General features: G+C 46.7%; 1 protein-coding gene across 1 annotated transcript in view; it reads left to right on the forward strand.

Moving 5' to 3' along the window:
* Positions 1–447: 447 nt before the first annotated feature.
* WTIP (WT1 interacting protein) overlaps positions 448–27,278 on the forward strand; it is a gene marked incomplete at its 5' end in the record, with an annotated part of 69,064 nt that continues 42,233 nt past the window's right edge. Inside the window, 2 exons of the mRNA XM_081335814.1 lie at positions 448–1,273; positions 15,730–15,831. Coding sequence (XP_081191940.1) covers positions 448–1,273; positions 15,730–15,831 — 928 coding nt within the window. The remainder of the gene's footprint in view (positions 1,274–15,729; positions 15,832–27,278) is intronic.

The following is a 27,278-nucleotide window of genomic DNA, read 5'->3' on the forward strand; positions in this document are numbered from 1 at the left end:
CCCCCGCCCCGCCCCTCCCGGAGGCCCGCCGAGAACGGCAGCGGCGCAGGCGGGGGGGTCGGCTCCCCTTGCCCCGCCCCCGCCCGGGTCAAGCCATTGTTTGGCGCCGGAGTGAAGCGCATTCCGGAGGGACGCAGCGCCGTCGGGCTCCTCCGCGCCTCCCTGCCCCGCACAAAGAAGTGCCGCCGCCGCCGCCGCCGCCGCCGCCGCCGCGCCCGCACAAAGGAGGGCGCCGTCCGGAGAGCGCCGCCCCGGGCAGGGAGCGCAGCGCAGCGCAGCGGCCGGGCGCGAGGCGGACCTTCGCGCGGCGCCTCCCCCGCGCGTGGCCGGGCGAGGCCGGGATGCCTGGCGGCGGCTCCTGCCGGCCGGACGCGGGGCGGCCGCGGCACTAACCGGCCAGGCAGGCAGGCGGAGCGCGCGGAGCGGGGCGCCCGGCCCGGCGAGCCCATGGCCGAGCCGGCGCCGAGCCAGGAGGGCGTCGGGCGGCGCCGGTGGCGGGAGCAGCCCCCGAACGGGCCGCCGCCTCCCTACCCGTCGGGGGAGGCCGCCTGCCCGCCGCCGCGCGCCCCGACCGGCGAGGAGGGCCCGTGCCCGCGCTCGGAGGTGGCGCTGCCCTGCTACAAGCGCTACTCGGCCGAGGGCTTCCCGCGCGGCAAGGCGGCCGGAGGGGCCAGCCCGCGGGCCTCGACGTGCTGCGGGCCGGCGGCGGGGAGCGGCGGAGCCCTGGCCAGCCCGCGCGGGAGCCTGGCCGCCGCCGAGCCGCCGCTCAGCCCGCGCTCCAGCTACGCCAGCACGGCCAGCGACGCCAGCAAGCACTCCAGCCCGCGCGCCAGCCTGGCCGGCTCCTCCGACGGCAGCAAGCCCAGCAGCGCCCGCACCAGCGGCATCAGCATGGGCTACGACCAGCGCCACGCCAGCCCGCGCTCCTCCGCCGAGCTGGAGGCCGCGACCCGCCGGTCCCCGGCGCCGCCGGGCTCCGCCGGCGCCGCCTCGCTGGTCAGCCCGCGCTCCAGCCTCTCCAGCCACAGCTCGCGCAGCTCGCGCGGCTCGATGGGCGCCTACCCGGAGCCGCCGGCTCCCTCGCCGCGGGCCTCGCTGCTGCCCGAAGAGGCTCCTCCGGCGGCCCCCGACGCCGAGGCCGCCAAGCTGCGGCTCCCCTGCCAGGTCACGCCGGCCCGGGAGAGCGGCCCCAGCCAGGTGGAGCGGCGGCTGGAGGCGCTGACGCTGGAGCTGGAGAAGGAGCTGGAGCTGCACGTGCGGAAGGAGTACTTCGGTGAGTGCGGCGGCCCGGGCAGGGCGGAGGAGGGTCGCCTTCCCCTTCTCGGCCGTGGTCCCCCGCGCTTCCTCGGGTGGCGGCGCCGGGCCCGGCCGCCTGAGGGCTTCCCCCGAGGGCCGCTTCCCCCGGCCCGCCCTCGGGCCCACCTTGGCCGCCCCCCGGCTGCCTCTTTCCGGGAGGGGCCTGCCCCCCCAACCTGTTTTAAACGGGTGGGTTAAAGAGCGAGCGGCACAGGCGGAGGTTGGCTTCCATTCTGGCTAGAAGGTTTCTCTTTGTTAGCAGTCCCCGGGGTTTGTGCTTTGCAGTCTTGCTCTGCTCTGGGCCAGATTCTTTCCCAGGCAGCGACCGGGGAGATCAGAAGGCAGCCTTTTCCCTCCCGAACAGGCTCAGTTCATTACCTTCCTGAGGGGGAGAGACCCCTCCTCAAAGGAAGCTGGCTGGAGTAGCTGCTCCAGAGGGGAAGAAGAAGAGGGGCGCCCTCCTCCGCCTTTGCTGGGATTCTTTTTCACTGTAACAAGACTCATTTTCCCTAGTTAAGCAATGAGGAGCCCTCTAAAGTTTTTTTTAAAAAAAAGCAAGTTTGGAGTTCGGTGGTCCGAAGGGCCCCTTTCAACTCCAGGCCGCTGTGAGAACCGGAAGGGCCGCTGCCTTAGCAAGAAGGCCTCAGGCAGTCCTTTTCTGGGCCTTGCGACTTTCCTGGAACATCTGGCCAGCTAGTGGCAAACTGACAGACGGGATGGCCCTTTTGTGCCATCTGGCAGGCGTTTGGCCTGGTCTGCCAATCTCTTAATAGGGCCCGCCTTCTGGACCTTCAACTTCCAGAATTTCCAGCCATCAGAATGGCCGGGAGAGAGGATCCTGAAAGCTAATGCCCAGGTTGGGAAGGCTGTTCCAATGCTGAAAATGCCCCAAGGAATCCAGGCAGGTTTTGGATGTGGTCGCCGAGGCAGGAGAGGGTATCCTTGTAACAGCTACAAATCGCCCTTAATGTCTTTTGGAGGAGGAAGCCTCTTGGAACAGGCAGAGGTGCAGGAAAGTGGCGAGCAGAAATTTTTCATCTTTCAGTGCGGTTTTCTTTTTTAATTTTGTTGTGCCTCTTTTGTGAGTTACATTCTAGTTTTGGGGGTTTCCCCTTCTTCATGACAGGAAACTAGCATCTGCTTTTTTGGTTAACTTGGGAACTCCTTGACCCAGACTAGTTTTCCAGGTCTGTACAGTATTTGCTCCTGACCTGATGAAGTTTACCATGTTTCTAAGGTGAAATGACTGATCATTTCTCTGAAGGTCGACGTTCCAGATCATTTGCCTGCCCTGCAACATCCCATCTTTGTAAGAAAAGACCAGGAAGGGCAAGTTTGGGGACTTGCATGTAGATTGCTGTAAATCATTTTCATGGAAATCCAGGCAGTTCTTGCTGAACCACCATTGACACTTTTTTCCTCATGAAATCGATAGTGTTTCGGTTTAGCATTTGTTTTACTTTCAAGCAAAAGGGACGCGGTGGCTCAGTGGGTTAGGACGCTGAGCTTGTCGATCAGAAGGTCAGCAGTTTGGCAGGTCGAATCCTGAGTGCCACGTAGCAGAGTGAGCGCCTGTTACTCATCCCAGCTTCTGCCAACCTAGCAGTTCGAAAGCACGTAAAAATGCAAGTAGAAAAATAGGGACCACTACGGTGGGAAGGTAACAGCGTTCCGTGCGCCTTTGGCGTCTAGTCATGCCGGCCACATGACCACGGAGACGTCCTTGGACAAGCGCTGGCTCTTCGGCTTTGAAACGGAGATGAGCACCGGCCCCTAGAGTCGGAAATGACTAGCACACATGTGTGGGGGAACCTTTACCTTTACCTTTACTTTCAAGCAAAGCTAAAACAAATGCACTACTGCTGCTTGTATTTTGTTAAAGCATCACAGTATGTTTAGATTTAGTTGAACTGAAACGTAGCAAAATATAGGAAAATGTATTTTCAAAGTGCTGTATTTCAAAATACATAAATACTTGGAAAAAGGCATGACAGTCCAGTAGCGTTATATCAGAGGCTCCCAAACTTCGTACTATGTGATGTCTAAAAGTGATACATGAATTTGTGTGAGCTCCCATTAATAAAGCAAAGGATTTAACTGGAATTAGGGCTCAGCAAAACATACATATTTCACTTACTTGGAATAATTAAATTTGTAGTCAATACAAATAAACATCTTAGAACAGGGTTCCCCAGAGTGGTCAGTATCAAGCCCCAATCCAAGGTCAACATTGTTATTGCTATTACCCAGAGTTCTCACACTATAACTAGTGTGGGAGGGTGTCAATGAACAGTCTGAAATTTCATGAGGCGGTTGATGAGCTGAATAGTTTCGAGAACCTTGGAAGATTTAGGAGTATCTTGACAAGTTGGAACAAAGGGCAACCAGCCCCCTTTGTCTTAGACTCATCGGCAGAAGTAGACTGTCAAAAGCAGGAGAAGCCATGCTCAAATTACATGTAGAATATTATGCCTAGTTCTAGGTACAATATTATAGGACACATTGGACATAGAACAGTAGCCCCCAACATTTTGGGCACTAGGGACCATTTGTGTGGAGAGGTTTTTCCGTGGACTGGAGGGGGGGGCGTGGTCTCGCATGCTACCTGCATCCCATAGACTGGCATTGCTTCACTTGTTTGTGCAAACCAATGCCAGTCCAGGGACTGGGGGTTGGGGACCCCTGACATAGAAGACAACAACCAGTAACAGGGAAGAATAATGAGAACAGTTGGAGGTATTTGGTATCGTTATCCTGAGGAAAACAAATTGTGGGGAGACATTGTAATGGCATTGGAGCATTCTATGGTCTGCGGGCCACATCTGGCCCCTTGGCTGTCCCCGTCCGGCCTGTTGGGGTCACCAGGGCAGGAGTGGCCCTATTGGTTCAACCCTCCACAACAGTCCCCGTTTCATATATGGCCCCTTGGGAATATTAATTGTCCACTCCTGCCTTAGAGAGCGTTTAAATGGCTGCCGTGTAGAATTCTGCAGCAGAATTATTCAGAATTGTTTTAGAACTAGAAAATTCAGATACAACTTACAAAAAATGGATCAGTATCCATTCAATGATGGAATAAGCTATCAGAATATTTCGTGAACAGGACAGTGAACTAAAGAGTTTGGGGATCACTGAGGTTCTTTAAGATCCTTTCTAAGTCTTCCATTCTATGTTTCTGGGGATTTTTAATCTACGTAACAAACTGTCATACCACAAATACCTATCGCACAAACAGAGACAGTTTGGTGTACTGGTTTAGATAGCAGGCTAGAGCCCAGAAGAGTGTGGGTTCTAGTCCCTCACTAGGCATAAATCTAGCTGGATAGCCTTAGGCCAGTCACTTTCTCTCAGCCCTAGGAAGGAGACAATGGTGAATCACTTCTGAAAAATCTTGGCAAGAAAACTGCGTGGATTTGGCCAGTACTCTGCAAGAATCAGACATGATTGAACAGAAGAAGAAAAATCGTGAAGCCTGGAATGAGTTTTTACACTGCACTCTTTGTAAAGCCTGATCAGTTTTTTAAACCCGATTGTACACTTTTCTTATGACGCTCAGCATTTCCAATCTACAGTTTAGAACCTTAATGTAATGATTGAAATAATGCAAATATATGCATCATACTTTCTGTTTCAGGGTAAGCGTTCTTATACAGAACATAAAAGCATAAGCTTAAGAAGAAAGGAAATTATAACTAAAACCACATACGCCAATTCCATTGCTTTGTAACTCTTTGTACCTTTGTTTCTCTGAAACAACCCTCTTTGCTTCCACCACATTCATACTTCTTGTCACATGCTGCCTTGTGCTCTTCAAGCTTTCACTTGTCTCGGTTTGAGGATCTTGTCAGCACCTTACCATGACTTGCTGGGGCTTCCCTCCCTCTCCCACATATTCTTTCATATATTTGTTTTTGTGACTGGATTCTGCTTCCTTCTTTAGTTCAACCACAGTCAGTCAACAACATATCATCTGCCTACATTCCTGCTTCTAAGGTGATACGCAAAGGCATTTCTTACACAGGTAGACCTTGACCTTTGACCCATTTGGTCAGCAATGTTCCGGATTACAACTGCGCTGAACAAATGATGGTCCTCAGAGTTTTGGTTGTTCCAGCACCCTCTGGTCACATCATTGCAATCTAAGTGCAGTTGGTTGCCAAGTGCTACAATCGTGTGATCATCATTTGCAACCTTCCCTACTGGCTTCCCCAGAGAATCAATGGCAGGGAAATGTGCAAGTGGTTGGAATAAGTCTCCACCAGCCATGTGTCCTCCTCTAATCTCTGTGTTTCGGCTGGCTACTAGCACCCCCCCCCACGCACACACCACCTTCCTCCCCCAACCCTCGCTGTACTTCCCACAGACCCATGCACTCTCCCCGACCCACGTCTCTCACACCCTCAGGTACCCTCCTCAATCCTCCCTGACCCACGTAGCGCCCCTCCTCACCTGTCCCCAACTTGCACTGTGCCTCTGCAAATGTGTCTCTTGTTTTGGGCTTAAGCCATGTTTTTCCCCTTGTCATTTTGGCAACAGGCGGGGTCTATCCACGACAAGGTCATCTTCCTTGCAGTACTCTTTTACGTCAGCTGTGAGTAGAGCTGTGATAAGCCCTGAGAGATACCAGCACTGGGAAAAGAAACTTCTGCTTGTCGGTTCTTCTGTATCAACCCCACCTCTTCCTGTTTAGAACTCCAGTAATCTGTGTTCCCACTAAAGGAACTTGGAAGAGGCCATCAGGCCCACCATTTTACCGGCTTAATACATCCAGCTGCTCGGGTGCTATTTGAATGCAGCCAGTGAAGGCAGCCCCTCCCCTCTTTGGTTTTATTCTTGTTAAACTTTCTTAAAGGATGTACAGGAATATAATCCAAGTGAAAGCTAGTAAATTCACTCATATTCTGTGTCTTGGGATTGATGGAGAGCCGGTTTTGACTTCTGTACAGTATTTTAGGTATTGGGAGACTATTTTCTGTCCCCGTCTCAGATTTTCTCAAGGCTAAATACAGTCAGTTTTCTCAGTCTATACTCTTAGGATTTAGTTTCCAGTCTTTTTACCATTGCCCTGCACACACTCTTTCTGTTATACCTGTCGAATGTTAATTGAGGCAGAGTCTAAAGGAGAATATCGTGGAGCTCTTACTTCCTAGGACAGGACTTTTCAACCAGTGGTACGCGTACCACCGTTGGTACATTGGTACCTGGCAGGTGGTACATGACCCTCCTAGAAAAGTGGTAGCAGGGGAGGGGAATGAGTTGAAGCGGCGGCAGCACCGCACAAGCCTGAACAAGAGATGGCTGGAGCTGCAGGGCTGTCAGGGCTCAGTGGAAGCGCCAGGATAAGCCCCGGGTTCAGCTGATCCTGGCGCTTCTGATCATCTGGAGCCCGGCGCTGATCCTGGTGCTTCTGCTGAGCCCCACAAAAGCACCGATCAGCTGGAGCCTGGCACTTATCCTGGGGCTTACAACAATCACTAAGCGAACTGTTGTAAGTTGTACTACTTTTAGGATATAGCAATATCCTAAAATATCCGAATACCACCAATCGCCTAGCAAGGTGTCAAAAACTTGATGACTTCATACTTTATCGCTTTTTTCCTTTTTGGGGGGGGTGTCATCAAGTTTTTGACACCTTTTTAGGCGACTGGTGGTACTCGGATATTGCCATATCCTAAAAGTGGTACCTTCTTCCAACCTAGCAGTTCGAAAGCACGTAAAAAATGCAAGTAGAAAAATAGGGACCACTCCGGTGGGAAGGTAACAGCGTTCTGTGCGCCTTTGGCGTCTAGTCATGCCGGCCACATGACCACGGAGACGTCCTCGGACAAGCGCTGGCTCTTCGGCTTTGAAACGGAGATGAGCACCGGCCCCTAGAGTCGGAAACGACTAGCACGCATGTGCGGGGGAACCTTTACCTTTAAAAGTGGTACAATGGGTGAAAAGGTTGAAAAGTCCTGTCCTAGAATTTGTAAACTACATAATTAAATCGGGCTTTTTCACTCTGGGAATCCATTTCACATGTATGTCACACCATCTATGTATGTATGTATGTATGTTTATGTGCACGTTATACCTCAATTCTGTACATCTGCATTTGATGTTATTTTTGTTAATTGAAGCCTGCATTTCATACTGTTATTTTCTAACCAGTTCTCTAACTTAGCTAGTAAGTTTGAAATTGCTACTTATTTGTAAGTTTCCATGTATGCCCACTAGCTTTAATATTTTTAGTTGCCAGGGCTTTTTGAATATCCCTGTTCTGTACCCTTACTTTATGGATCATGTCCTCCTATTGGCAAGAGCTTCTCCCCCATTGTCTGTGAATCTGTTAAACCCTAGCCTATCTGGATCAGTTCGTTTTCAATAGAGGACAATCTCTATAGCTAAGAGTTGAACTGTGGTGCTTTTGGTGCTCTCTCAGCTTGATTGTTTGCTTGCATTGTTTCATTATCCAACTAGGTACCGTAACAAAACCAGTGCATTGATGATGTTACCTATTCTGGTACTGAAATGTCTGCAAGCAAACAACCAAGCTCAGAGTGCGCCAAGGATTCTCCAGCTCATTTTGTTTCTCATCCTTCTAAAACTTCATTCCCCTTTTTGAATATTTGTTTTAGACTATTCAGTTAGTAAAATCAGTGGTGTAAGTGGGATGACCCTTGGAAAATGTCATCATACATTAGTTTGGAACACCCAAGACTAACCCAGTCCTTGTGATTTCATTTAGCAACCAGTCCAAAGCTACTATGTTTTCTTTGTGCCTTGAAATATTCTCCATCTGATTATAATTTTTTTAAACATTTGGATTGTCTGCAAGGAAACAAAAGGACATCTTTGAAACAGATACCTGAATATCAGTTTTAAAAAAATCAAAGCTGCTAAAAAAACATTTCCATTGTGATATGCATAGGAATATGTTGGTTGTAAACGGGAAATATTTCAGTTGTTGGAATTCTCTAATCCGGTGTCTTCCCTCTTCATGAATTGACTCTGCAACTCATACTTGGAAGGAATTGCTTTCAATTTTATGCACCTGCCAGTCCAACAGTCCGACCTTAGTGATGTGCCATGCATACATAAACCCTGTATGATAGTTCCCGATGCATTCTTATGACGGGCCTAGGAGACATGGAATGCTGCATCTGAGTGCACATTTTAAGGAGGCTGTTATAAATAGGAACGTGCCCATTGTGTGATGATTTAAAGATGGGGAGCCTTTGGAAATGACAGGGCTGAAAAATTTACTCGGTAGAACTGTAAGATTAGACATGAAAGGCTGCTTTTTGGAACATTGCCACGTAGAAGTGCCCCATAGTTGCTCTGGAGAAGGACTAGAATTGCATGAAATAACATTTTGGCTCAGTTTTGTGTGAAGCTTCCTAGAAATAGCTGATATTACGAGTTCTGATTTGCTTGAGGAAATTTGTTGTCCCTTTCAATAATGTGATTCTCGGAAGTTAGGGCATCGGATCTGTTGCTGTGTTTGAAGATTTTTCTAAATGAAGACTTATTAAAATAAATGTTCATTAAGTGAGCTTGTTAGTGTAAGATTGCACTAATTTTGGAAACTGAATTACCCGTTCATGAGTTATCTTTTTACCAAGGCAGAATTTTCACATTTATTGCGTTGAATTCAGGCTGATACAGCTAGTGCGTTCCTCTGGAAGAGAGTAAGGGATCTTCTCCCCTGCTTGTGGATCCTATGAAATTGCAGCAGCTCATGACTGTTGCTCATGAATAAATAAATAATAATAATAATAAATAATATACACAGTGTGTTCTTCGGTAGCTAACAATGTATGTAAAGAGCTTTAATGTTTGTTAATTAATGTTTCTGTAGTAAATTGCAAAGATTAAGTATTTTTTTTATCAATTCTGAATAAAGGTATTTTGCTAGACCTTGTTATGGAGCCAGACTGGGAGACTTCTATCACTGTAGGAGAATCCCAGGTTACTTTTCGTATCAGTGGAAAAGAGATCTAATCTCCTAACTGGGGGAGGCGGTGGGGGGGGGGAAGTATTCACTAGACATAGATAATTACTGAAATATATCTAAACCGTGTGTTCTCTAGATGTTTGGGGACTACAAAACTACAAAATTGAGATTAATATTTATATGTTACATATGTCTATACATATGTTGTATGTAGTATGTTTAAATGTGTGTTACGTATGTGTACACTTTGAGAGGAAGGTTATCTTCTGTCTGTCCGATCTACCTACCTACCTATCCCTGCTTGCTAAAAATTGTCAGAACTGGAAAACCAGTAACTTTTGCATGGTGTTCACTGGGGAGAAACTCAATGTTCAGAGACACCAAGGGATCACCTTGATACTCTATAAACTCTGCCTTTATGGATCTCATAATTAACTGGTAAAATTTGCTGCCATTGTATAGTTATAGATGACAACTTAGATAGCGTGTAACAATTTCTGTGTTCTGAATTCATAGTGGGCAGATACAGTAATTGTACTTGATCATAACAACATTGGAAAGCAGAGAGGTAGGTGCTAAAGCGAGGCAAAAGGAGTGTTGTGCCCTTTCTAGAAGCATCTGAACAGGTGCTGCTCTGAGTGGGTGCTGGGTTTGAATGGTACAGTGATACACTGCGAGGAGAGTGGGATGGGCAGAGCATTGAGGATGAGGCTGACCAAATCACTTTTTCTGTTTGTCTTTTGAATATGCTTGTCTAAAAAAAGGGGCTGTAGCGTTTCTTCATTCTTCGGATGCTCCAGTGCCTCTTTGAACAATTTTCCCAAGTGAAATAGCATCTGTTTAGTGGAGGGAAATGACCGCGATCTGCTGTACACAAATGTTCTCCCAAAGTACTGGAATTGTCCATAGGCCAAATTTTATTTTCAGTACATAACTTTGGCAAACAATGCAGCTGTGTTTTCTTCCAGTGACTCGGCAAATGCTACTCTTTGTTCTTGTTCTCTGGTCCCATGTAATGAGTACTCCTTCTTGCCCCTTGCCAATAGTTTCTTAATTCTTAATTAATAATATAAGAGAACGGGCTAAATGTACACATGCAAATTTGCAAGTGGTACTTTCTTATTTTATTGCAAGAATTGGCATTTGTTTCTCATGGAATTAGGGAATATCTTTGGTCTGGTTTCTGCAAGGGTTGCAGGGTTCATCCTAAGGACCAATCCGTTTGGCACCAGTCACCTTGAGCAAAAGTTCTTCTGTGGTTCTCAAATGGTGAAAGTGCAGGGATGTACGTGACAGGGCTTTCTGCCATGGGCAGCCCTAACCTTTTGCACACCCATTGGCTGAGGCAAATGGCTGTTGGGGAAGACAAAGTGACAGAAGGCTAGAAGATAAGGATTGGAAGGCGATCGATCAAATCTTTCTTACAGTCACAGGCTGTAATAATTAAAACAAAAATTACATAAAATTAAACAAAAAACACATTTAAAAAGTATGTATGTATTTATATTTATACAAAAATATGTGACTCAGTGGTTTGTATCCACCAGAAAGCTTTGTTTTCCTGACTTCGTCTCTCGCCATGATATATCGATTCAGGAAACGTGGACTGCTAAGGGACTGATGTTAAATTCACTCATTCTCAATTGGAGCAGAACCAGCTATAAAGCAGGGAAGTGCGAAAGTGGGCTTGGAGGTTATAGTCTCCACTAGTGCATGTGCCATATCAGGGCCCTTCCTCCCATTCAAGGCGTGTGCCATTCGATTGAGTCACCATGCTTAGATGCCTCCAGTCAGCCAGAAACCCCAGATATAAGGGACTGGAATAATAATAATAAGGTTTAGAAGGCTCCTAGTTCTAACCCCATGCAAAAAGCAGGAATCCATTACTACAGCATTCTCAACAGAACAATATCAAGTGAAGCAGCGTTGGCCTGTCCTAACCATTTGAAGCAATTATTTCTTGTTTAATTCTGTCCATGGTCTACATGACAGCTGTTCGGATAATTGAAGAAATTTAATTTCTTATCTGTTTGTTTGTATCCCACCTTTACAAATACCTCAATGCGGCACACATACCCAACACACCTCCCTCTCCTATTTCCCCCACAATAACTACCCTGTGAGGCAAGTTGAGCTGAGACAGAGTGACTAGGCCAAGGTCACCCTTTCATGGCTACGGTGGGACTTGAACTCGTAGTTTCCTGCTTTCTTGTCTATTGCCTGGACCAGACTGGGTCTCACCATCTTTGTTTCTCACGTCTGGATGCTCTTGTGTCTGTCAGTGTCCTTCCTAAAATGCATTGTTGGAAGCATATTCCAGGAACAGTGACTTAATCTCATCTTGGCCCTCTTCCACTTATATTTCTGGCTTGATGCAGAACATTTGATGTACATATGGTGAGTTCAAACAACTGTACCCATGTAGTGATAATATAGTCTTGCAGGGACTTGTCAGTGCTTTTTTCAAGTCAGAGCACATTGCATTTCTTCTCTCAAATCACCTGCTTAATTATTATATGGTTTTGTTCTGTGTCAGTTTTAGGCTGACAGATATATATTTAGCTAGAAACTCACTTGTCCCCTTTTGGAAAATACAGTAAGTAGGAGCAATATTTGCCCATTTCTAATCCTCCCATTATTTCTTTCTATCCTACCAGATTTCCCAAGCAGTAGATCTTCCCCTATTTCATATACACATCATGTAAACAAAAGCTCACTCTGGAACCATCTTTCTTTTTAAGGCGACCCTCCTTTTTTTTTTATAAACTTGGTGCATGGTCCCAGAGATATAGGATTCTTTAGTTTTTTTCATTAAAGTTGAATTTAATAAAGAGCAAAGTTTACCAAGGGGCAAACAATAACATTTGCTTAAAAGAATGAAATATTAATGTAACGATAATAGGATGAAAAAGAATGTCTCCCTTAGTCGCTATTGATCATACTGCCAAAATTTGCCCATAAAGCCAACCCTTCAGCAAATTTTGCTTGTGATTGGTGGGGGAAAGATTGTATCCCTCTTGGCCCCGAATCAGCTGCCCCACTATATCATCATCCCTGTAGCTCGGGGATGCCAAAAAAGGCCAAATGCTTCCTCTGAAGTTGGTTTTTTCAAACCTGGAGCAACAGTGCAGAATCTGTGTCTACTCAGTCAGTAACTGGGGTGTCCCAGCTTTGCAAAGCAGCCCCTGTTCAGCATGTAAAGCAGGTCGAACTCCACCTTTGGGCTGCTAAGTCACAGCTTGAGTGTTCTTCTTTTCTTACACAATTTCTAGGATGAATATTTATCCTGGAACTGAAATCAAACGATATGTTTTTATTTCCACATAATTCCATCTGGATATTGTACAGTCAAAATGGGATCTGTGTCTGTTTTTCCTTCTTGGATATAGATGGGTGAGGGAACGTATCTGTCAATTTTGTGCTTAAGTGGCTTGGACAGATGTTGGCATTTACTTGTTCCAGGATTCCTTCCTAGTCCAGCTGTTTCGATCATGCCTCACCACCTGATTTCCAGTCCCCCAGCTGTTGGCCTGCAGGGTAGGCCAGCCTTGGAGATAGGGTAGAACAGAGGAAGCCCTGGATCCACAGCTGAGGATTCCTTCTGTCAGCAAGTATGTCTGATTCTGGGTCCTTTAACAAAAGCAGCAAAAAATGTTGTTTGCCCACCTTCCTTAAGAGAATGTGACCTAGGTTCCCACCTCCCATCTTTCTTAAGACATAGCTTTCCTTCTGACCTGCTGCTTTTAAAATGAGGGCAGTCTTCCAAAGCCTCTGATCTGATCTCTGCTTCTCTGCTCTGACTCAGCCCCGTCCACCACGCTCTGGGGCTGCAAGAAGCCTCTGAGCTGCAGCGTAGTGTGAAGGTGTAGCCGCCACAGAGCCCACCTGGACTCCCAGACTCTGTCATCTAGATGGCCTTCACCATCTTCTGCAGGAGTTGAAGGTCATAAATGCGAGGGGGCTGCCAAGTGCCCAGATTTTGATCACATGACGGGGCAAGTGCTGCAACGGCTTCAACTGTGAGGATGGTTGCAAGTCACTTCGTTCAGTGCAACCGTGACTTTGAACCATTGCTGAACAAATGGTCATGAGCGGAGAGGCACCTGTAGCCGTTTGTTGGCCCCTGTCTGGTGATCTTTGCTCATCTCACTTTACTCCTTACTCTTAGGAAAGTGTTCTCAGGTAGTATCTATTTAACTTGAACGTGTTATTTGTTGTCTCTGCTTGCTTTTTATTAGATAATTTCTTACGGATCATGGCTTTCGTTGTTTAAATTTTGCACTACTTGTGTTTTCAGTGCTTAAAGTGATATACACGTGAAAGGCCAGATACCAGTCTCTACATATTTATTTATATGTTGCCCATCTCAAGCGGCTGTGGGTAGCTAAATGCATTTATATTTATATATTTTACATTATGTTTATATATAAATAAAAACTGGACATCGCGCAATTGACAATGGAATGTCAACATTTGCAAAATCTGATCTTAGCTTTTGTGCACTCATGATGGGATGTGCAGCTGTTCATTCAAGGCAAACGTATTTTGCGTAAACTACATCAGGGATTATTTCAGTTATCTTGATGATTTATATGCTGAATGTTCTAGAAGACATTTTTTTTTCAACCTGGCAGTTATTCAAAATTCCATTGTGTAATTGAATGCATTGCAGTCATCAGGAACTTGCTAATAGCTTAAAGCAGAAGTCCCCAACCTTTTGGGCACCAGGGACCGGTTCCGTGGAGAGAGGTTTTTCTGTGGACCGGAGGGGGCCTGGTTTTGTATGCCGCTTGCATCCCACAGATGAGGGTTTGCTTGTCTGTGCAGACCGGTTGCTGGCATGCTGTGGCCCGGTACCGGCCCACGGTTGAGGAGGCAGATAAAACCCAACGGGCTCTCGCACAAGTGCTGTTTCCCAAGAGAAAAATGTGCATGAATTGATTGAAGGTGGGGCAAGAGCTGGTGATGTTTTATGAATGAGTTTGCAGAAAACAAGATGTTTCATTAAAGAATGGACTTATACCATGTTTGGGCTGAAACTCAGGGAAACAGTTTCTATTGTTCCAAAATATTAACAAAGTCAGTCAGTGTTGGAGGAGTTGTTGTCATTATTAAGACACTAATTCAAGGGTCGAGGGGTCTAGCTGAAAAAGGGGGGATCAGTGCTTACTCTGTAGGACTGAGCCCCAGTCTAACCACTAGGTAATATTTCCGTGGTGATTTTCTATGGATCAAAACCAGTATATACTGTATTTTCACTTTGAGAAGTTGTTTGCACAGAATTTTAAAATCTTCCCATTCTTTCTGAATTATTAAAACTAGGTAATTTAATTCCAACTTTTTAATCCATTTGATTTATTTTTTTGAGATACCTTGTGCTGAATGTCCAAAAGATGGTTGCTGCCTTTGCTAGAGGTCTTCAGAAAGGTTAGGCGGTCATTACCAGAGAACTTCCAATGGATCTTGTATTGAACAGAGGGTAGAGGATGGATTACATGACCTCTGTGGCCCTTCTAATTTGGTGATTCTGTTCTTTTCTTTATAACTAAAAGGACTTTCTTTCTAATCCCACTTTTGCAATTTGAGAGATTACATTCTAATGTATGTGTGGCAAGAAAATACATTAGGAAGAGAACTAACCGAGTATCCTCTCTACCTCTAGTAATATTAGAACTTAGATTTGCCTGTTTCCAGACAGAAGAAATAAATTCATAAATAATTTAGTACCATCTTCTGATTTTCCAATAGGTTACAGCTATAGGATTTCCTGGTGGCCTTCCATCCATATCCTAACTAGATGGGGGTCCTACCAAGCTTTTGAGATCAGCCAAGATAGCCTAACAAGCCACATGTACATAAGAGTTCTCACACACCTTTGGGCATTCTCCTCAGCGTCATTGATGTGCAAATTCTGTTTTGAGCAGATATGAAGAAGCAATACTGTATTTATCCAAAAGGAGAGAGCCTCAAATTTAAGGGGTCCCCTCAAAGGAAGAGTAAACAGAAAAAGCTAATCAGAGGAAATTCCTGCCCAATGTCCAGTTTCCTTGCCTTGTCAACTTAGGGCAGCCAACTTGAGGGAGAAGGCGACCGGGAGTTCCCATCTGAAGCTACTCTCCCTTTGGCCCCCCAATGCCAAGAACAAAATAAAAGCAATAGCTGGCAAGAAAATTACTTGCCTCTGAAATGAGCTACTCCTTGGCAACAATAACTGATTTCCATTTGAGTTTAACAGCCATGATCCCCCACGTAAGTATGAGCATGTTAATTAATACCCACCTCGCTTGCTCCAGCAGAGCAGAAAAAGGGAAAAGAGGTGGGTGAGAAATTAAGAAATTAAAAGTGTACCACAGGGGTTAGAGCCATTTGCACCCCAGAGCTCCTCTGTTGGAATTTCATGTTTTTCTACAAACAAGATAACTGCAGATTGCTAGTGGGGAGGGTACCTGCAGACCATTAACAAGGTCTAATGCCTCTTCTGTTTTTTTCCTCCAAAGGTATTTGTATCAAGTGTGGAAAGGGGGTGTATGGGGCCAGCCAAGCTTGCCAAGCCATGGGGAACCTTTACCATACCAACTGCTTTACATGCTGCTCTTGCGGTAAGTTGCACATTTATACTCGGACAACACCTATACAATTCTTATACCTTGTGCCCCTGTTAAAACTGAACCCCACCAGCAGGGTATCTCCATGATTGTTCAGTGTGAGTTTTGATTCATGCAAAAAGTCTATTGTGAGAATGAAGGATGAGGTCATTTAGAGGGTGTGCAAACGGGCGTGGTGTCCAAAAGTTGTGATTTGGCCAGAAATGAAAAGGAACAACAGTGTGTGTGGCTGTGGTGAGACAAGTGACGAACTATGTATTACAATATCGCGCATTAAATACCATCCCTTCTGTACTTGTGTGTTCCCATGTGAGAGAACTACTAAGGAACAAAGCTGCCACTAGGAAGTAATAATACACGCTTCGTCATCTTGGCATCGCTGTGCTTAGGATTGGGCAGTTTCGACTTGGCGCCCTGCTTAACACGGTATAAAACAGGGATTTAAAGCAACTTCTGTCCTTGTCAGGGCTGAATTATGAAGCTAAATAGAGAAACCTTAAAAGAGAACAGGGAGAGCTTTAAAGAATATTGACGGAGGGAAAGGAACATTGTGGCTCCCAATGTTTTTTTTCTCTCTCTGGGAAATGGGCCCAAGTGGCTCTTTAAAGGTTGCCGACCCCAGCTACAGGTAGTCCTCGACTTATCAGCAGAATTGAGCCCAAACTTTTTGTTGCTAAGTGAGACATTTATTAAGTGAGTTTTGCCCCCATTTTATGACCTTTCTTTCCACAGTTGTTAAGTGAATCATTGCAGTTGTTGAGTTAGCTAAGTGAATTCGGTTTCCTCATTGACTTTGCTTGTCAGAAGTTTGCAAAAGGGGATCAGGTGACCTCGGGACAAGGCAACCGTCATAAATGAACCAATTGCCAAGCATCCGAATTTTGATCACGTGACCATGAGGATGTTGCAACAGCCATAAGTGTAAAAAATGGTCATAAGTGACTTATTTCAGTGCCGTTGTAATTTTGAATGATCACTAAATGAACTGTTGTAAGTCAAGGACTACTTGTATAGTGACTGTCACACGCTCTCAGAGGGAAGATTTGAACAGACCTTCAGATGGATCTGCTTCTCTGATCTGATCCATGTAAACCTGGAAGCTTCTTGGGATTGTACAGCATCTTGAGTGACCTTCCCCCAGATGTAAGGACTCCCCCTTGCCTGAGAGACCCAGGCGTTCTTGAGGGCATTTGGGGAGCAGACGTGGCTTCTGTTGTGGTCACTGGAGCAGCACATCTTGTGGGTTTGTCGTATGATTTCTGATCTCATGATGGTGGCAGATTGTAAGCCATCAGAGTGTCCCATTGGATTAAAAAGACATTTCAAGTAAAGAAGTATTTAAAAATCAACACATAATTATTGCAAATCAGTTGTAAAGAGACAGTAGACATTTGCTACAAGGAAAGAATATTTCTGAAATAGTCCTAAGAAAGTGCTGAAAGAATGGTACATGTTTTCCTTGGAGGAAAGGGAAATCCGATCAGTAAACATTTGGCAGAAACCACATTGGAAACATCTGTTTACTCCATATTTCGGATCTGATGTTATCAAGTGTTGGTCTAGAACTAGAAACATCTGGGATCAAAACATGCTTAATTGGGAAGCTTAGTGGGTAATCCTGGGAAAACTACCGTCTCCTAGCCTAAGCTGACTTTTGGGGTTATTGAAAGAATAATACGGCAAGCAAACCATGTATAGGTAGGTAAACTTTGGGTTATGGGATCGGAATTTCCATAGCTGAGCAGTGTGGCCGGATGGCATCGCTTAGTGACCTGGTGGCTGTTGAAACTCCAGGACCCAGCGAGGTGGGCGGAGGAGCGGGCACGGCTGCTAGAGGTGGGGGAGGGGCTAGGCTGCCAGGGTGAGCCAGTGGAGGCCTCAGGCAGGCCGTAAGCAGAGCCAGCGGTGACTGCACGCATGGGTGCAAGGGAACACCGGCTGGCAGGGGTGCTGGGGGTGGGCAGGGCATGCTACAGTCTGGGATCTCATACTTGTAGTGGGGGCTCCTTGGGGGGGGAAGAGTGGCAGGAGCATCTCACAGGTGGAACATGCAGCCTTCCTGCTGACTTCCTCATTGACTTGAACTAGAAAGGCTGCAGAGAAGAGTGACAAACTAAAGGAACTTCATATGTTTGGCCTAAAGAAGAGAAGGCTGAGGGGAGCCATGATAGCAATTTTCCAATCTTTGATGGCTGCCACAGGGAAGGAAGAAGGGGGGGATTGCCCATAATCGAGAGCAAGAGATGCAAACTCAAAATGAGGAGGGATTTCCAGAGCTCCATCAAGCAGTGGGGCAACCTGCCTCTTGGGGTCATGGACGGTTGCGTCACTGGAGGCTTCCAGCTGTGGGGACAGCATTTAAGAAATCGGACATTGTTCTCCTTCTCACATATCCGCCTCTATCCAGCCCAGGAGGCAAGAGGGAGGGCTGAAATCTCGTGGGTTGTTGGGCATCTTACGTATCTGCTTTTTCCTCACTGTGATGGGCAAAACCCAAAACAAACAACAAAAGCTGCTCAGGTATATTGTAACTTTAATATAATTAATAATATTTGGGTTTGTGGGGTCCATCCTGCTTTCTGAGCTTGTGGTTTCCCTGCAGATGTTTCATTACACAACTGGGTAACGTCATCCGTGCTAGAAGGGAGTGGGGTTGCCCCTCTGTCTATATACAAGCGGCTTGCCCCGTCAGGGTTAATGAGAGTGTTCCTCCAAGTTCCTTGATCAGGCGCCTGTTTACTGCTTGCTTTTTGGCCTGGTATTAATCCTGATATTAATCTATGTTTATCTGGGTGTTAATTGCTGGTGAGGCAGTCTCTTGGTGTTTTTTCTATCCTTTGTCACTTTTTGACAGTGTCCTTTAAAGTTTAAACGGTATGTAGATGTTGTTCAACCCTGAGCTACAAATATTTGCTTCTATTGATACATTTGGGTTTCTTGTTGAAAAATGTGGATTGCTTGGTAAAAGAACGTTTCAGTCCTGTGTAGTCTTTGGCCAGGCTTTCTCTGCGTTCCACACAGAATACTTTTTGCTATGATCTGTATACAAACAACTTTTTAAAAGAATGCTCTTCTACTCCCTTCCCACTGCCCAGATCTTATATTTTTAACATTCTTTGGATGCTAAAAAAAATTATCTCCAGCAGCTGTGGGAACCAAAGCCATGTGGGACACAAATGCCCCGTCTGGCTGATCAGAGCAGTTTGGCATCAAGCCTGCTCAAACAGCAAATTCCTCCTGTTAAATGGAAGGTTTCCACATGATGCTGGCCAAAGAAATTGTCCTTGGAAATCTTCGAAAGAAGGCTGTCATTGCCCCTTACATGAGCCACGTGTTTTTATTTTTCTCCATTCTTGATGTCACAAAATGGAACTGGATCCGTAGCCCATAACATGATGGATGTTAGCTGGTTGTAGCCTCTCCAGCTTTGTCCTTTGCTGGTCTGTGCATCTCCAGCTCTCCCTGTAGCCATGTTGACAAGCTGGTTGGACGAATGTACTGGATTAGGGAAGAGGATCAGACCAAGGAGGGATGTCGTTTGGCAACTTTTCTCTCGGGGTTCATAGAAAGGATTCAGGGTAATCCATGATGCAATGGTGGCCAAGATCTAAGATCATGGCATCCGGCCCTCTCAATTCCTGGCAAATAGATGGGGAAGAAATGGAGGTAGTGACAGATTTTATTTTCCTGGGCTTCAGGATCACTGCAGATGGGGACTGTAGCCAAGAAATTAAAAGATGCTTGCTCCTCGGGAGGAAAGCCATGGCAAATCTAGACAGCACACTAAAAAGCAGAGACATCACCCTGCCAACAAAAATGTGTATAGTCAAGGCTATGGTCTTCCCAGTTGCAATGTATGGCAGTGAAAGCTGGACCATAAAAAGGCTGAGCGCCAAAGAATAGCTGAGCGCCAAAGAATAGCAGCTTCTGAACTATGGTGCTGGAGAAGACTCCTGCGAGTCCCTTGGACTGCAAGGCGATCAAACCGGTCAGTCGTAGAGGAGATCAACCCTGACTGCTCTTTAGAAGGCCAGATCCTGAAGCTGAAACTCAAATACTTTGGCCACCTAATGAGAAGGAAGAACTCACTGGAGAAGAACCTAATGCTGGGAAAGATCGAGGGCAATAGAAGAAGGGGACGACAGAAAATGAGGTGGCTGGATGGAGTCACTGAAGCAGTAGGCATGAGCTTACATGGACTCCAGAAGATGGTAGAGGACAGGAAGGCCTGGAGGAACGTTGTCCATGGGGTCGCGATGGGTCAGACATGACTTCGCGACTAACAACAACATTCTTCTCAGGCTGTATGCTTTCAAGGACAGTTCCATCTAAGTCCTCTGGCGTTGCAGAGTTTTTAGATCAGGTTCTCAGGTCGATACTCAATTCGTAGGGAGGACACAGTCACTTTTGTGGGAGCTGAGAAGCATTTCAGGTGCATGTAGCGGAAGAGTTCATACTTTAGATTCGAAAACTGCCCTGATGGAAAAGTGGGAGGTAGGGTTCCCATATAATGTAGTTTGGTAAGTATAAATCCGATACAATAAATACATGTGCAGTTCCTATATATTTTAAGCTTCTACGGGATTCTTGGACAGGTTCTTGCCCTCTGTGGTTCGGCCGTAGTTCAGCTAGCTTAGGGTACCAGCAGGCCTCCATTGCTCCTCTTTGTGCTGAGTGGCATTTTAGAATCCGCAGAAGGATCGGGCGGTCCATTTAAAGGGCAGACCAGTGTCAACGTTTGTGCAGATACTTAGACCTTGGAGGCCATCTTCCTTCTGGGTCCCTTTTTGTGCAGTCATATTCCTAGTAGTGGTGAAGGGGCTTTCTTTTGTCTTTCAAGGACTGGTGGTAGAGCTAAAGGGGTGCAGAAAAGTAGTTCCTGGGATGGCCCTGCGTAACGTGGAATTTTGCTTAATTTAATTTACTTGTTACTAGGGAGGAAGGGGGAGTTCTGCTCAAACACAGCCCAGTGGGCGACCTGAGCAATTTGGTCTTGTTTGAGATTCCCATGGTCATTCCCCACACATTTTCAAACAAATCAGCGGAGGTACATGAGCTAAAACTCACTAATAAAAATTAAAGTTCAGATTTTCAAGAAGCTGCACGTGAACCAGTGCAATATTTTATGGGAACTCAATATTAATATTGGCAGCGATAGATGCTGTTGAACAAAACAATGCCCCTTTTAAGAGATGCTCAAAATACTAACTTTGGAGAATGAATAATAAATATTGGAATTAGATATAAAATGTAATCAGTGTAACCACCCCCTCTCATGTTCACACACGTGTGTTACTTCATTCTTAAAGAGGGATTTTTCCAACACTTCAGTATCTTAACATTAAAATACTCTTTACTGAGAACAGTGTGCATGGGACGGAGCTTTCATTGGTAAACCTTTTGAAAGAACAACTTGCATTCTTCAGGGTGTGCATGTGTGTGCATGCTGCGAGGTGGGGGAACAGGACTGCCTCTCCCCTGCTTAAATTGTCAAATTGCAGACTGGGGTGAAATAGAACTGAGCAAGTCAGTGACCTCAGCCTCCAAGAATGCTCCTTGTTTATGTAGCGCTCCTGCTAGTTTAGCAGCAAGCCTTTTGTTCTGCGCAGACATTGTAGGCCAGGTTTGGGTTTATTGGCCGGCCAAAAGCTTCTGCGATATGAGATTTGCATCCTAATACTTGTAGTAACAAGACACATACGGCCCCTCAAAAAAACAGTGCTGGGATCTTTTACTATGTCTTGGCAGATGTGGAGTGGTTTTTGAAAAGATCGGCTGCAAACATAGAATGCTTCCTTCTGCAGAATTCTGATTGATGGAAAGAAAGAAAGGAAAATTGCACTGGCTTCGTTTTGTTTTAAATAGCAACTTTTGCCTCCAGGTTCCGTCTTGATTAGGCAGGAACTTTATTACTCAGAGGCCTGAGACTCCTAAAATATTTTGGGGTCTCTTGACCTACTGAACCACTGCAATGCACTCTGCTGTAGTGCAGAAAATGTGAGTGTTTGTATATCTTCTCCTCAGGATTGTCTTTCCCTTCACCACAAAAGGCCTTTTCAGCTTTTTCTGGCCTATCAGACGAGTCTCTAGTTCCATTTGAAGGAGGAGTGGAAGTCTTCTCACTGGGGGGCCTCTGCAACGGCCTTAGCATAAAAGAAAGTACATTTGGGGAGAGGCCTTACTGATGTGGTCCAGGTTCATAAGGAATGCTACTTTTGTGTTCCTGTCGCTGGGAATAACGGCATGTGAAAGAGGAGGGAAAACCCGCAGGAAATGTTTTGCAGATGCCAAAATGTAGTTTTGTCTGTGGAGATGAATTTGGACTCCCGTTTTTTCTTCCCTCCACAAATTCTCTCCCTCCTCCTTGCAGAAGTTCTTTATCAGCCTAAGATACAGTAATTGGAAAAGGATCAGAGTTAAGTGTAACCTGGACAGATTTCGCTGCTTTCCGACACTCTGGTTTTGAGCAATGTCTGTGCTGTGCTTCCTTTCCTGCTGAAATAGTGGGTTGGTTTTCATACATTCTCCAAGAAATGTGTGTGTGTGTGTGTGTGTGTGTGTGTGTGTGTGTGATTTCCATGCTTCCTTGATGTCAAATGTCCAGCTAGCAAATCCTGGGACATTGTTCTTCCCATAAGTAACACTTGTTTTGAATAAACTACATTGGCACAAAAGAAGTAAAACCAGCTCTGGATTTCCCACACAAAATCCCCATAATTAAACTTGAATTCCCCTTTGGCTGTTCCCCTCAGTCCATTGCGTTGCCCAATCGATTACGCTACTATTGTTATGGGAACTGCCTGGATCAGTCAGACACCTGTACAGCGTGGCCTTGAAGGGGGAGCAGGGTCTCACAACGTGCGGATGGAGTCTTGGCATTCCATTCCCACGCCAGACATTACAACCAACCCCCTCCCGATTGTTGTCAAGTTGAGAGTGGAGAAGAAACCAGGTAAAAGAGCAAATCACTCTTGACATGCCGACACCCCCCCCCCGGAATAAACAATAAACCTGGAATGAACATAAACACACAAACACATAAACAACTCACCACTTACAAACCACTGATTCACTAGTCTAGCTGCTCTAACATCCTTTGCTACCACCCATTTTGCTGCTGCTACGGGATAGCTCTTCTACCGCACCAGGTATTGCAACTTTGCCCAGTGGTGTCTAGAGTCCAGGATGTCTTTAATCTCGTAGCGCTCCTGGACCAGAAGCGGAGGGGATCCTCCTACTGGACTTAGCTTGGAGTCTCTCACAGGTTTTAATAGACTGCAGTGGAACACTGGGTGGACCAGCCTAAGGCTTCTCAGCATCTACAACTCCACTGTCACCAAGTTTATAATCTGTACAATGGGGAAAGGACCTACATACTTAGGACCTAGCTTTTTACAGGCCTCTCTTAGGTTTAGATACTTTGTGGATAAATATATCTTATCCCCCACCCAAAACTCCCTTTGAGGGCCCATTTTCCGGTCAGCTTGCTTTTTCTGCCCCCCGCCCCCCCGCTTTCCCAAGTGCCTTGCATACCATAACCCATGTGCCTCTCAGCGAGTCCATCCATTCAGCCAGTGTTGCAGAGGACATTACTTCCTGGGGAAGCTCCGGCACAGCTACGAACCCAACCCCGGTAGCCATCTTCAAAGGGGCAAGTCCTGTGCTGCTTTGCACCAAGTTATTGTAAGGCACCTCAGTGAAGGGCAGCTGCTCAGCCCAGTTAGTCTGCTGATAATTTTCATAATACCTTAGGTATTGCTCCACCATTGAGTTAGCTCGTTCTGCCGCCCTGTTAGTGCTGAATGAAAAGTGGAACCGAGCCCCTGGGATGAGCCTATCAAGCCCACAAACTCCCGCCAAAATTTTGCCGTGAACTGCACCCCCTGGCCTAAGATAATCTTCTTTGAGACCCCATGCAGTCTGCAAATGTGCTGCATGAACGGTTTCACTAGGACCTGGGCTGAAGGGAGCTTTAGGCATGGTGTGAAATGTGCCTGCTTGCAAAAGAGTTTTCCCGCCATATCTGGCAGCTCAACTATGAAGTCCATGGCTATTTCCTCCCATAGCAGAGTCGGGTTAGCTACTGGCTACAGCATTCCAGGGGTTTTCCCTGGCAAGCACTTCAGAGCAACTTGCTATATAGCGGGTTCCCAACCAGAGGTACTTGCACCCCCTGGGGGTGCGAGACAATATTCCAGGGGGTGCGAAAATGGGTTTTCAAAATTATAGTGTATATCAGGGGTGTCAAACTGCTGGCCCACGGGCTGGATGTGTCATCCAGAAGCTGTGCCCATCCCACTGCCAGTAATGGCAAAACAGTCCCGTGACATCGTGAGTTTGACATGTCTGGTGTATATGCATAATTTGTTGCCATTATTTCAAACTTGTGTAAGGGGTGCAAGAAGCAACGGATGGAAACTAGTCAAGGAGAGAAGCAACCTAGAACTAAGGAGAAATTTCCTGACAGTTAGAACAATTAACCAGTGGAACTACGTGCCTCCAGAAGTGGTGAATGCTCCAACACTGGAAGTTTTTAAGAAGAGACTGGACAGCCATTTGTCTGAAATGGTATAGGGTTTCCTGCCTTAGCAGGGGGTTGGACTAGATGACCTCCAAGGTCCCTTCCAACTTCTTCTTCTTCTTCTTCTTCTTCTTCTTCTTCTTCTTCTTATTATTATTATTATTATTATTATTATTATTATTATTATTATTATTATTATTATTGTTGTTGTTGTTGTTGTTGTTGTTGTTATTGTTATTATTATTATTATTATTATTATTATTATTATTATTATTATTATTAATATATCAGAAGTGTTGTAGGGGTGTGGGGTATAGAAAAGATTGGGAACCACTGCTATATAGGATTCTACATCTTTCTTCATCTTTGGCCACCAAAATTGTCTCTTTATAAGGTGCAGAGTCTTTACGAACCCAAGTATCCTGCTGGCTTCGCATTGTGATTGCTTTGTAGGACCATGGTTCTCCGGCTGGCTGGGAAGTACAGTTTACTCCCTATCCACGCTAAGCCTTACAGCATCAAGTCTCTCTCATGCTTTTGGAACCAGTCATCCCATCGCAGGGCTTCTCCTAGTTACTGGGTCAGGAGTCTCCTCCTGTTCAAGGGGGGTCTTTCTGTGACTATCTCACATGTGCCAGTCTGCAAGTTGCTTAGATGGGGTGATAGAATTAACTCTCTCTCCCCTAGTGCTTTTATATTGAGGCAGGCACGAGAGGGCATCTGCTAGCAGTTTCTTTAGCACAGCTCTCGCTAGCTTTACACGCTCTTCCATGGTCTCAGTATAGATTAAAATATCGTCCAAGTACACCAGCACCTCCTTATATTGGTCCTCATGTAGCACTTCGTTTATCAGCTCCCTGTAGCCCAAACAGCGTCACCTGGAACTGGTAGCATCTCAAGCGGTATTTGAATGTGGTCTTCCACTCATCCCCTTCCCTAATCCACACTCGGTAGTATGCTTCCCTCAAATCCAACTTAGTGAAAATCTTCCCCTTGGACAAGTAGCTCAGCATGTCCTTCACCAGGGGAAGGGGGTACATGTTCTCAACGCAAATGGCATTTATCCCTCTGTAATCCATGCATATTCTCAGGGAGCCATCTTCTCCTTGAAGAGCACAGGGGCTGCTACCCTCAACTTGGCTGGCTGAAGCCCCTCGTTAGGTTCTTGTCTATGAACCTTCTAAGCTGCTCCATCTCCCTGGGCATCATAAAATACATCTTTGGCTTTGGCAGCTTAGCTCCGGCACAATTTCAGTGGCACAGTCCGTTGGCCAGTGGGACGGTTGCACATCTAACTCCCTCTCGCTGAACACCTCAGCAAGGTCACAGAATTCCCCTGGAATGGGCTGTTCCAACTCCTCACCCTCTGTTAGCACATTGGCCGGTTCCACTTTCACCTCCCTAGCGACAGGCTGGTGGCTGGCACCTGGCGCTTTCCTCAGTTTTTGCTGCTTAGCTGCCCTCTTTCTTATGTGCCACTTGTCACCACCCCAATCTGCTGCCGGCTTCCACTTCTTCAGCCAGGCTACCCTCAGGAACACAGTCTCAGTCATTCTGGGGGCTACAATACAGCGGATAGGCTCTATGTGATTCTCGATCCTTAGGCTCACTGGCTCTGTCAAGCAGGTTGCTGGCAGCCTCCCCCTAAGGAAACCGTCTAGCTATTCAAATCCCACAGGCTGCCTTAGTTTCATGAGTCTCAACCCCAGCTTTTCCATCATTGGCAAGCTGATCAGGCACCAGGTACAGCCTGAGTCTACTAGGGCAGTAACAGTGCCTTTTACTCCCAAGTAGGACACCAGGATCTCTATCTGGGCAGTCATTGGAGTTATGATGCTACTTATCATCGGGCTGTCTTTCCCCTCACTGTCGCTCTCGTAAAAGATCAGGCCAGGGTTGTTGAAGGTTGGAGCTCTCTCCCTCTCGTTGGACTGGGGAGAGACCTCCATGATCTGCTGCGCAACCCGTGGCTTCCCCTTTGGCTTTGCTGGCAGTTTTTTCTCCTTTGGCCAGGCTGCTCAATGGCCTTCCTCCTCCCATTGGAAGCAGGCCCTGGGATCTGGCGAGGCTTCTCCCTGTGGCCGGGCGAGCCCCTCCCTTCCCCCCTCAGGCTGCGAGGCACTTGTCAGCTACTCGGCAGGGCTGACCCTCACGGGCAGTGTGCTGTCGGTATTCCCATCAGGTCTAGCTCCACATTTGTGCCCAATTGGTACCACACCCGGAGGTCATTAGGCACCCCCCCAGGGTAGGCAGTTGTGGTTACAGCTCCCAGTTCAGCCTGTCCTGGGACTGGTAGACCAGCAGGGGCTCAGGCCAGTCGCTCAAGTGGGCTACTACGCTGTGAAACTCTTGAATGTTCTCTGTAACTGGCTGCTTCCCTTGCCGAATGGAACAGATCTTGGCCTCTGCCCAGCAGGTTTCCGTAGGGTCCTCAAATCTATACCACAGCTTCTGCATGAGGGTGTCCACTTTCGTCAGCTCGGGGGCACCTTCATCACGGAGAGACACCAACCGCTCCACGGCCTCTCCCTACAGGTTTGAAGTTGCACCTACACAGGAAGGCTTGTCTGGGTGCAACCGCACCATACCGCTCCAATTAATTCCACAACTGAGTCGGGAAATACACCAACTTCTGGGGCTGGCCATCAAAGTTTGCTCTGAAGGGGAGAGGCTTCCGGTCCTGTCACACCAGCACATAGTCCGGGGGCAGCCGCACCACCTGTGGGAGCCCCTATCTCCACGGGAGGTGGAGAGACCTGCTCTGGGGCTGTCGGAGGGAGGACTGCCGTTGCCCCTTGCTGTGCGGGTCCTGTTGCTCCGGTCACACTTGACATTACTGGCTGCCCCTGAGGAGAGGATGGGAGAGGATGCTTGGTGAGGTGGCTCCTTGGACCTCCAGCCCTCCAAACTTCAGAAGTTT

Source organism: Vipera berus (genome assembly GCF_964194415.1).
Source record: "Vipera berus genome assembly, chromosome: 10".
NCBI classification, from domain to species: Eukaryota; Metazoa; Chordata; class Lepidosauria; order Squamata; family Viperidae; genus Vipera; species Vipera berus.